General features: G+C 35.7%; 1 protein-coding gene and 1 pseudogene across 3 annotated transcripts; one reads left to right on the forward strand and one right to left on the reverse strand.

Annotated features, from left to right (window-relative positions):
• Nucleotides 1-706: 706 nt before the first annotated feature.
• On the reverse strand, nucleotides 707-4,541 carry LOC149182410 (uncharacterized; annotated as a pseudogene). The gene is made up of 3 exons (XR_016256762.1): nucleotides 3,662-4,541; nucleotides 1,348-2,625; nucleotides 707-1,186 (listed from the first exon to the last, which is right to left on the reverse strand). The product of XR_016256762.1 is annotated as an uncharacterized LOC149182410 (transcript).
• Nucleotides 4,542-7,545: 3,004 nt separating this feature from the next.
• Nucleotides 7,546-8,488, forward strand: LOC149182411 (peamaclein-like). Of its 2 annotated transcripts, none has more exons than XM_089418506.1 (3): nucleotides 7,546-7,706; nucleotides 7,853-7,916; nucleotides 8,162-8,488. In XM_089418506.1, exons 1-3 carry the CDS (start codon nucleotides 7,632-7,634, stop codon nucleotides 8,347-8,349), a joined length of 327 nt encoding a protein of 108 aa, XP_089274632.1. In that variant the 5' UTR covers nucleotides 7,546-7,631; the 3' UTR covers nucleotides 8,350-8,488. The 2 variants fall into 2 exon arrangements, with proteins under 2 accessions (XP_089274632.1, XP_089274631.1); XM_089418505.1 differs by having other exon boundaries at nucleotides 7,549-7,706; nucleotides 7,850-7,916.
• The last annotated feature ends 3,350 nt before the right edge of the window (nucleotides 8,489-11,838 follow it).

The raw sequence follows: 11,838 nt of genomic DNA on the forward strand, positions 1-11,838 counted from the left end.
CCCAAGTAGGAGATCTGGCAGAGATTAATGCTATCAAGAAGGTTTTTAAGGATACTTTTGGTATTAAAATGAATGGAATTTTACGAGAGGTAAATGGATAGTTTGGGATGCATTATAAATTTCGCAGGCAATTGACATTTATATGTGGTTTGTGATCAGTTCCTCATGCAATGGTAGGGGTGGGCAAAACCTAGCAGTTTTGCAACAATATCAACAAAAAGACGGGTATTACATGCGTGCATGTGTTAAGAAGAATGGAGACAACATACAAAGAACACCACCTTTGTTTGTCTTGACATTGATCTGTCTTCATGAATACATTATATAACTATCCTCTATTTTGATAACAAGTTACAAAGTGGACTAAAGGAGCGTAGGAGTGTTTCTTTGTATTCAGGTGGACAGTTGTACTTGCAGAAATGGAACAATATGCATGTTGTGACAAGTGCCTTATTCCTGCTCATATTGTTCATGCTCATAGTTTATACTGACTAGCAATTGTTCCAAAAGGTACAAAGAGAGGCCGATATGATTATTAAATTGAAATTGTTGAATTTTTCTAGAAGAGATAATTGGTCTGTGGAAAACCTTGTTATCTTGCACTGGATCATTGTGTAATTACTTTTCTTTAGATGTGGCGATTGCTATCTGAGTAAATTAATCACCCTCCTGAAAGGAATTTTGAGGTGGCGATTGCTAACTGATATTCTGTGTATGAATTTTGACAATATTAACTGGCACTGACCATGTATCCTAACAATGAAAATTTGAAAATGGATTCAAATAGAGAGGAGATCAGGAGGGTGGGCAGCACCGGCTTGTTGGGGGGATTCATCTCCTTCTGAAGCAGGTAGGGGATTTTCAGAAGGTTTGATCTTTGGAATTTCACTGGGCATCTGAACAACCTCTCTCATGGTAGCCTCTCTACGCTATTTTCTTCAACACATGCCATTGCCACACAGAAAACGTGGATAACGTCGTGCAAAGGAACTGAAGACAGCCTCTCGTCCAAAATGTTTGAAACTCCTTCCTTGGTTGAGTTAAGTCATCTTGTTTACCCATTGAACAATATCTACACCATCTCCAAACTCCCCCACCGGCCTTCTACCAGTGACTAGTTCCAGCAGCACTACTCCAAAGCTATAAACATCACTCTTTTCATCCACTTTCAGCGTGTATGCATATTCTGAAAAAATAACACAAGAAAAATACTGTATGAGAACTTACATATAAGCATTCGATCCATCAACAGCCTTCATCTAATTGATTCTCTTCAGAGAAACAGAGGGCATGGAAATTTCACATTGAAATAATATTAAAGGCAAGGAGATAAGCTTGATTGTTTACCTGGAGCAATGTAACCATAGGAACCTGCAATGGAAGACATACATTCCGAAGCCCCAGAATCTTGCAAAAACTTTGCAAGGCCGAAATCGGCTACATGGGCCTCAAAATTGGAATCCAAGAGAATGTTGTTGGACTTTACATCACGGTGTATTATAATCGGGCTGCAATCATGGTGTAAATAGCAGAGCCCTTTAGCTCCCTCAACAACAATCTTGTATCTGGTAGCCCATTGTAAATGCCCACCTTTCTTCCCATGCAGTAACTCTCCCAGGCTTCCGTTTGGCATGTACTCGTAAACAAGCAGATTGATTTCTTGATTTGAGCAAAACCCCAACAGTCTCACTATATGGCGATGTCGAATCTTGCCCAAAGTCTGAATCTCTACAGCAAAACCATGGTTGTGAGAAGACCCTCTTCCAATCCCAGGCAACCTCTTCACTGGAAATTCCTCACCGCTCCGCATCGAACCCTTGTACACAACCCCTGCTCCTCCCTTCCCAATAATATTTTCCTCTTTCAAACACTCCAGGACATCTTCACAGGTGAAGTCCAGCCTCTGGAATGTTGTTAGCTTCCAGGATCTTGAAGCATTGCTTTTCTTCAAAGCCCTGGCTTTGATGATGGCAGCAGAGGCAAAAACCAGTGAGCATAATAGCAAACCTATGACCAGAACCAGCTTTACAGTGGAAGAAATCAAAGAACCCTTAACATGAGCATGCGGCGAATTGGGCTGAACTGTGCAAGGTCCCAGATACAGCCCACACAATCCAGGGTTCCCAACGAAGGAAGTTGCATTGAAGAAAGTGAACTGGCCACCATTTGGTACAACAGCAGACAGATTATTGTAGGAGAAATCCACAGAAGTCAAGCTCTGCATCTGCTCTAATTCATTAGGAATGCTTCCAGAGAAATGATTCCGCGAGATATTCAGATAATTAAGGATGCCCAGACTGGTGATTGTGGAAGGAATTGGGCCACTCAGATTATTCCTACTCAAATCTATATATGATAAAAGCTTGCATTGGCTTATCCCATCTGGGATTTGCCCCGAGAATCTATTGTTGCTGAAATCCAACTTGCTCAGTTGTCTCAGTTCATTAATCTCAGTAGGAATAGGTCCTGTGAATTCATTTCCATTAAGCAAAATCTCTGTTAAACCAACGAACTTACCTATAGTCCGAGGCAGGGGTCCGCTGAGCATATTATTGGAGACAGTCAGCTGCGTCAGCCCCGGGGAAACTTCGATACCCTCTGGCATTAGGGGACCAGTCCAGACACCTACTTAACAGGGGATGCATACTGAAATAAAATTCAACCTCTCGTATGTGTTATTTTTCAGTACATCGAGAGGTTCATTTTCTCAAAATTTGCAGAGAGCATTTCATTGTTGATTAGCGGAATTTATTAAAAATGAAAAACGTTGTGACCTCAGTAAGATGGGAAGAAGATTTGAATTACCTTCTGGCTGGAGGGAATGCCTTTGAGATAAGGTGAGCTCAATACCTGCAAAACACGGCACAGGTTCAAAAGGATTATAAAGGATTATAGCAAAGCTTTGTAAATTTTATCGCTACAGAAGAAGAAACCCTAACTGATCAAATCTCCAAAGAAATTTCAACCAAAGAATCTATTTCTTGTTTTAATTGTCCTGTGTAAAGGAACGAGAAAATTCGAGGTAAGCAATGGAGAAGGCTGGCGACTAAGACCGTCTATGTTGCATAAGTTTAAAAAAATGATCATTTTTGTCACAAATAATTTCTCTAAACATTATATTTTATGATAATCCATGCTTGGTGGGAAACAAATTCCGAAGCTTGTTTAATATTGAAACTGAAAAATATTTGATGTATTTCGAAGAATTTAAGCTGTCTGTATCACACTCTGTAGTAACTCTATTTTCATGTGACAATCTTATAGAAATTACAAAGAGTCAGAAAATTTTCCATAAAACTTGTAAAAAATGCAGACTTCGTACCTGAACCTGATCTTGCAGGAATTTAATGTATCCCATGGCTTCAAAAAGAACTGATGCCGTATCGGTCTGCAAAATCAAGATTAGGACATAAAACATAACCTTTCGTGAGACAAATAGGTTCATACATGTCTACCGGCTAGGTTTCTTTTTTTTCCCTGAAATTAGATATTGAAAACTGAAGATTGAAATGCTGAAAATTCAAGATTTTACCTTTCCAAATGGCGAGACGAGTTGCTGCAACGCCGTAATGCGTTCCCCTAGCTTCTCTTTGCGCACCTGCACCTTTAAAGAAAACCTTGGGCAGAAGCCTCTTTAATTAGTAAAATTTAAGGTTATTACTACACCGGGTGGGAATCGAGCTTGTGACCTTCATCGGAGGGCCCGAAAAAGATTCTGTTCTAGGCTTCTTGAAAGCCGCATTGGAAAGCCCGGCTTGATCGCTGCTTCTCTTCTGTTCAGTAGTGCACTCTCCACCTTCATCAACCTGCAGAAGCATCAATAGATATAAATAAAGACACAAAAAATGCAAGAAAATAGTAAGAAAGCAGATAATACGGTGATGACTTACAACATTCTTCTGCAAATTATTATTGTTCGAAGATGATATTAAATAATGACAAGAGATTTGCAGGACCCCAAGGTTGCTCCAGAGATTCAGCACCTTGAGGTTCGACAGGTCGCCGATGGAATCGGGGATTCCACCATGGAGCCTGTTATGGAACAGATTCAGGAGCGTGAGCGAGACCAGGTTCTTGAATTCTTCCGGGATTTGTCCAGTCAGCTCATTGAATGAAAGATCCAACGACTTGAGGTTTCTCAGATTGCCGAGCTGGGGAGGAATGGGGCCCGACAGGACGTTCAAGAAGAGGAAGAGCGAGTCGAGCGAGCTCAGATTGCCTAGCTCCGCGGGAATCGAACCCGTGAGCCCGCAGTTAGACATGTCCAGTCGGATGAGCTTCTTTAAGTTCCCAAACTGAGGCGGGATCTCGCAGGAATAATTGTTGTAGTGGCCGATGAAGAGGTATCGCAGCTCGGCGAGTTTGCCGAGCTCCGGCGGCAAGTTACCGGTGAGGCCATTTCCGTTGAGGCCCAGGTAGTGGAGACTCGTCAGGTTTCCGTAGCAAGCAGGAATCGAACCGTAGAAATAATTTCCGCCGAGGTGGAGGTACCGGAGTCTGGCCAGTGACGCAACTTCCAGAGGCAAGGGGGCGGAACCCAAATTTCACGCCACGTGTCAACCTGAATGCCCGACCTTCCTCTGCAAATCGCGTTTCGCTGGACCCAAATTTCACGCCACGTGTCGACCTGAGAATGAAAAGGACGACGAAAGTCTGTTTCAAAGGAAGGCCTATTGGCCTAATTATTTGTCTTCTGCTGGCAAGATGGATAGTCTGGGTTGCATGATAAATTTAGCAGAAAATGACATTTATATTTGGTTTGTGATCAATTCCTCATGCAAGGTAGGCGTGGGAAAAACCTAGTAGTTATGCAACAATACCAACAAAAAGTTGGGTATTGCATGTGTGCATGTGTTTAGAAGAACAGAGACAATTTACAAAGAACACCAGTTTTATTTGTCTTGACATTGATCTGTCTTCATGATTACATTATACACCTATGTTTTATCTTGATAATAAGTCACAAAGTGGACGAAAGGAGTGTTTCTCTGTATTCATATTGTAGAGTTCAAAGCCTTGAATTCACTCTCATTAATAAATTCCAAATCTTTGACTTGTGACTCTGAGGAATGTGGCCTTCATCAAGGCTTAAAACACCTAGACTCTTTATAAGGTACCTTCCTATCTGCTTTGTTTTGACATTTCTTCATGGGTGAAAGTGTAAAACAAAGAGTAGCTTTGTATCAACACACTTTCCTTCTTATGCCACTCATGTAGCATTTTTATGTTGTAAATATTACATACATGTCGGGGTGCTTTACATGACACAAACATTACAAATCCTCTAAAAGGGGACTTCCTTATTGTGAAGTCTCTTAATTGTGAAATCTCGTAATCGGTGATTTTTTAATGGGCTCAAAATATAAACATGAATGATAACATTCCACTTTTTAAACTCTCTTTGTCATCTAGAGAGTATGCGTTTGGGGTTAATGATTAATGGTTTGCAACTAGAAACATACTCAGATAACTTTGTACGAAAATTTCTTCTTTTATGCTATTATTTCTTATACCGCCTTATGGCGTTTCCTTTGCAACATGTGGTGCAAATGCTAGTTTAATCTTTTAATAAAATTTAATGATATCACAAATTAGATTTTTATGAGTAGGATTTAGATTCAGTCAAAACTTTTATATATATTATAAGTTAATAGACCCGCTATATTTAATTAATACCCAAATTCTGAATAATCGTAAAGTTATAATGTTCTAATTTTTTAGAGAACTTATATGAAATCAGTTGCGAGAAAAAGGAATTGTTCTAACTAGCGCAGTTTCTTGCGTGCACACTTAAATTGAAAATATGCTTGGGAGAAAAGGCTAAGTTGTCATTACAGCCCACAACTATTTGTATTGTTACATGAGAGTTTCCTTTTGAATACTTTCATCCATCAATTAGATGTAATTGAATGTAAACATTATTTATTATTTGAGTTTAGCGTAAAGATGTTTTAATACTAATTAAATATATAATTTTTGATGTTTTAATAATAAATATATATTTTTATTATTTGTTTGGTAAATATATATGTTTATTTTGGAATAAGGTTTTATAAATTTTAATTTAACCATTAACATAAAGTGATAGATAGAGATTTGATTTCTAAATAATATTTTAGAATATTTTCAATAATAGTCATATGTTAAAAATTGAGATTTATTTTAAAAATAGTTATTCTTTTTGTTTTTTTAATTAAATTGATTAATTAAAAAAATTCATATAATTAATTTATGATTTTTTGTGAGTATAATATTAATAAATCATGATATTAACTCATAATATTATTAAAAAACCTATTTGCAACTCAAAAATTCTCCATGATTAAAAATATTATTATTATTAGTTAATTTTTATGTCTGTTTATTTTGTTTTTGTTTTGTTTTGTTTTTATTTTGTTAATATGAAATGTATCATTAAATATCTATTATATGACTGTGATCTTGTAAGTAAATTGAAAAATATTAATCTTGACATATTAGATAGTGAAGAAATATTTTATTATTTTAATTTTGTTTTTATTTAAACATTTTATATAGTAAGGAAATAATTTTTTGTTTTAATTTTTTATTGAAAATTATTTAAATAATAAATCTAAGTTTCAAATAAAGTCTTTTTACCATTTTCAAAATTTAAATTTATTTATATACTTAAAAATAAAAAATAACCACTTTATTAAAATTTACTAAAATAAAATAAAAACATGTAATCATTAAACTTTAAAAATACCCCCATATAAATTTAAAAAAAAATTAAGACCCAAACACTTTCCACCCACCATATGCTTTCCACCCACCATATGCTTTCTAAACTTGCATGTTCATTTTTCCACCCACCAAATTCTTTCTAAAGTTGCATGCTCATTTTTAGCTGATATATACAAGGAAATATTAACAGATTTTAACTTGACATACCTTATGGGCTCTTCCTCAACTTGCTATTTAGTTGTATTTTCTGGGCAACTTGCCTATATTTTGAGTGGAGTGTAATTTTTTTAAGTTTTGATTATTTTAGATTTCTACCTGTTGTTATCTAATTGTATTGAGTTGTTTATTATTTTGTTGTTTAATTGTATTTTTCTGAATGGTTTATTATTTTGTTGAGTGTAATATAATTTTATTTTAATGTAAGTTAATTTAAAGAATTGTTAAAATTGTAAATTTAATGGGTATAAAATTTAAAAATATAATTTAAAAACCAAAATCTACCTAAACAAGTTAAAATCCTAAATTAAAAAATAATAGAAAACAAAATTCAACCAAGCTAAAATTCAAAATTATAAAAAATGATAGAAAACAAAATCCAACCAGGCAAAAATCCTATATTAAAAAATGATAGAAAACAAAATTTATAAAAGTTAGACTGGCACATTATTTTTTGCTTTGTGGGAAATGGTGCCATTGGCCATCACAGGACAGATATAAAATATTTGTGACTCTAGTCAAGCGAAGTTTCCATGTTCACAGCAAATCCAACGCAATAGTGAAAAAAATACTAGTCATGTGGCCATCCTGTATCAATATTGATGGCCTGGCAAGCTCTATAAATACCCACCTCGACCTAGAAACCCTACTCAACTTCCCTATCTCTATCTCACAGAAAGAGAGAGTCTTTCCTAAGAGCCGAGGCGCCTATGGAGATGACGATGAAGAAAGCAGTATATGCCAGCCTCCTCCTGCTGGCTTTATTGCTCGCTATTTCATGCCAAGTAGGTTTTCATATTCATCACAATATTATCATTACTATTAATGTGTTGTGGCTTTTGTATGCCAGTTGGTTTTTTTTTTCTAGGTAAACCAATAATTTCTGTTAAACAAAAATAGTAGCACTAACAGTAGTTTATTCACTCAGAAGGCAACCAGCATCACAGTTGCAGACAATGAGAAGGAAGGAGCCATCCCTGGCCCTGATAACTTTGGTAAGTTCCAGCATCTAGGAGTGGACTAATGAGTAGGCAAAGTTGGTAATTTTAAAAGTGGGTGTATAAATTTCCAGTATAAAGTTATGAAGGCTTAATCTTAATCCCTTTTAAATATATGAAGGTGTTAAGATTTTTCTTATTACTGCAAGATCTGAAACTCATTCATTATTTCATTGATATTATACATTATGATTCTTACAATGGTTATTGTCAATTTTTTTTGTTTGTCTGTGTGTTAACAGGTTGCAATGGAAAATGCAATACTAGGTGCGAGAATGCTAAAGCCCGCCCGCAGCGGTGCATGAAGTACTGCAATATTTGTTGCAATAAATGTGCTGGTTGTGTTCCCAGCGGTCACTATGGCAACAAGGATGAGTGCCCCTGCTACAGAGATATGAAGTCCGCAGCCGGCAAGCCCAAGTGTCCCTGATCTTAGCACTTCAGTCCAGTCGCTCACTTCTTTCAGTGTCTTTTGTTCTCTTTTTTTATAAAAGTGACAAGGCCGTATTTCTTGTGCTTGGTGGCCATATGTAGAGCGGTGGCTACTTCTCCTGTGTAAGGAAATGTTGCAGTACTAATAATAAGAACTTCTTTGGCATCTGGCTGTTTGTAATAGTTATCATTATTTCGTTGGAAACATTTTCTCATAGATTTTATAAAATAATATTTTATTTTTATAATTTAATTAATAAACTGTTTGTGTTTGAATTAGTTTAATAGTTAATATTATCTATTTTTAAACTTAAATTGTGTGTTTAGTTTTAAAAATATTAAAATGTAAATTATGTAATATTCAACAACTTAATCTTAGGGATACACTGTCATATTTTAAATTTGATTTAGAAGGTTAATGTTTATTAAAAAGTATAATATATGTTTTGATATTTATTGGATATATTTTTTTAGTTGATTTTGTTAATATTTTTTTAGAGAGTGGTTGGAAATGTAAAATTGAATGGTGTAATTTATATATCTAAATTTAAATGTATAATAGTTTTTTTAGGATATTAAATTTATTTATATATTTAAAAATATAATTAAATTAAAACAAATTATAATTTTATAGATATTAGATTTTTAATCACGAAGATTTATTATGAAGATTTTTATACGTAAATAGGCTTTCCTATAATATTATAAACTAATATCATAATTTATCAATACCACATGCTCAAAAATCATAATTCAGCCCATAAAACTTATTCATATAACATAATTTTAATTAATCAATTTAATTAAAAAAATAATATAACTATTTTTAATTAATCAATTTAATAAAAAATAAAAACTACATAACTACTCTGAAAAAAATATCAATTATTAATTTATAAATATTACTGTAAATATTTTAAAAAATGTAAAATAATTATTAATAATTAAAATCAAATTCTTAAAAACCTTATTATAAAATAAAGCCAGACCAAAATAACATGTTGTTACCATATATCCAGTGGAGTATCAGCACTAGACTTTGAATATCATAATCTGGTATGCGTGTAGCCAGCCTAACCTGCAATAACCAAGTAATATAATTAAGGAAAAATTATGTTGTATGTAACTATATACTGCAGCCTCGAAGGATGGAGTGGAGGATATCGATAGATATAATTTATTTACAAGTAAATTGTTTTGGTTTACGCTGCAGTGATGTGGTCTCCTCCGGCTCGGAATTAGAGCCTTATTTAAAACCAGACAATCTTTTATATTTTAAAGTCTTGTTTGCTGGATCGCAGTGCAGTGGCTCGAGGGGATGATTAGATAACTCCTAGATGATTACTCCAGCCTTCTTTTTTTGTATTTATGCAGGTCACCCAGTCCGTGGTGGCAAGCTGGAATCCCCACCTCTCCCTTCTATTGCGTTTTTCCCAATATATATTTCCTTGATTTTGATAAAATATTATAATTAAATTCAGCGTTGATATCTGTTAGGAATGAAATCCATATTAAGCTGATTAAAACACCGGAATCTATTCATGTGTAACTAAGTTTGATCAAGGTGTTTGTAAGGTGTTCGCATATAACATATTTTTTTGTTGTGTAAATCATGTTTATGTTTATTTATTAAAAATTGAGTATATCAATGTTAAAAGGTGAGTATTCTTATTTTGATTAGGTTTGTTGATTATTAGTAGTATTTGGCATAATTAGAGAGAGAGAGTCCATAATTTAATAGGTCAAAAATATTGAAGACAAATAAAATTAGTAGAACATATGTAACCATGCTCAGTCATCAAAGATAATAGAGGCATGATTATCTAGTCGAGTCCCTGGAGGGGGTGGGGGACGGTAGGTGCACTGAATATACTACTCAAAATGAGCCATCCAGGTTTTCAGTTTTTCCACCTTTTCAGATAGCATATTATGACTGCGCCAAACTACCATAATCCTTTTCCTGACTTGGAATTGAAAGTAATGCAATTGGTTGAGCGTGGCAATGACAGTTTCATGTTCTTCCTTCCTAGCCTTATCATATTTTTTCAAATGATCTAGGACAAATTGGACCAGGTCCCGACAATCCTCAGAGCACTACTGCTGGCTAGCAGCCTTTGCACGCCTAGACCAATGCTTTCTGCCTCAACCACCTGCTCCATCCCCACGCGACACACTACCCTACTTGCCCTTCCCCGCTGCACACCCACCATGAGCTGCTCTCGAGCCACCCTTGCCACCACGGGCCCCTCACGCTGCCCAACCCATGTTTCCAATAGTTCTACCACCCCACACAGTCTGCTCAAACAATTGGTCTGCCGCCACCACCTTCAAATTATTATAACACCCTCCCTGATTGGCCGAGGTTACCCTCAACTAGGGATTGGAATGAGAATTACGCGACGTAGGTCACATTGTGAAAGCCTAAGGAAATTACTCACTGACATGAACACCAACAAACAACTTCACCTCCCAACTCTCTGAGACACCCAATAGAGCAACAAACAACCCCAATTTAGCCAAGAGAGTTCTACGACGAGGAACTGCCAACCTACTCTCTCTAGCTCAAGGAGTTACAAGTGAAACCACAACTAGACACCACACCAACGAGAGCAAAGTCTGACCAAATCCTTTGCTAGAGGAAGCATCAAGAAGCTAAGATGCAGGCCAAACGACTAGACACCAACCACAAACACACTAGGAAGGAACTCCACCTGAGAACAAGTACCATAGACAACTTAATACAATTTTCCCACAACCAACCCCAAAATCTGCTCACCCAACAGTGAGTTGCAAACTTCCACATAAAAGCCACAAAAATAAGAGAGCTTAGAATAAGACTGGTTAACATGAAACATAGATGCCCCCGCAGACTTAAAAGCGATCCAGGAAGAGAATTAACTAACAACATAATAAAGGGCTTAATAACTGACCTGATAACCATACATAATTCACGCAGACCTATGATTAAATAGGAAACCATGCACAGAGAAGGGCACTTAAATTTTTTGTAATCTAGAGGCTAAGGAGGAGACGACGAAGGTGAAATATCCACCATTCCCAAACAAGCCACATGCTAGAGAAACTTGTGAGACTACCATAGCTCAGTCCTCGGAAAGTTAACCACCAAATTGACACAACATAATGGAAAACGTGAAGATCGACAAGTGCCATATACCAATGACCCTCACCCGCTCTCAATCCTGAAGAGATCGATTGAAACATCACACGCCACACTGTTTATTTCCTTGTACTACAAACGTAATAGGAGGACGAGGTGACTGACCTCCATACCATCTGCCAGATTTTCACCGTCATGACACACGCGTAAAAGTAAAAAGTAGCCTCCATATTTGACACCCCATCAAAAAAGTGTTCGTAGACAAATTTGTATTTTAAAAAAAGAGTTATATATATATAAAATTGGTATACTGATTTATTAACATTTTGTTAAAATTAATTTCAAAATAGTATTAAAAATATATAAAAT

This window comes from Pinus tabuliformis, chromosome 3_2 (assembly GCF_031772625.1).
Source record: "Pinus tabuliformis cultivar Carrire ecotype Pingquan chromosome 3_2, CPIR1, whole genome shotgun sequence".
NCBI lineage: Eukaryota > Viridiplantae > Streptophyta > Pinopsida > Pinales > Pinaceae > Pinus > Pinus tabuliformis.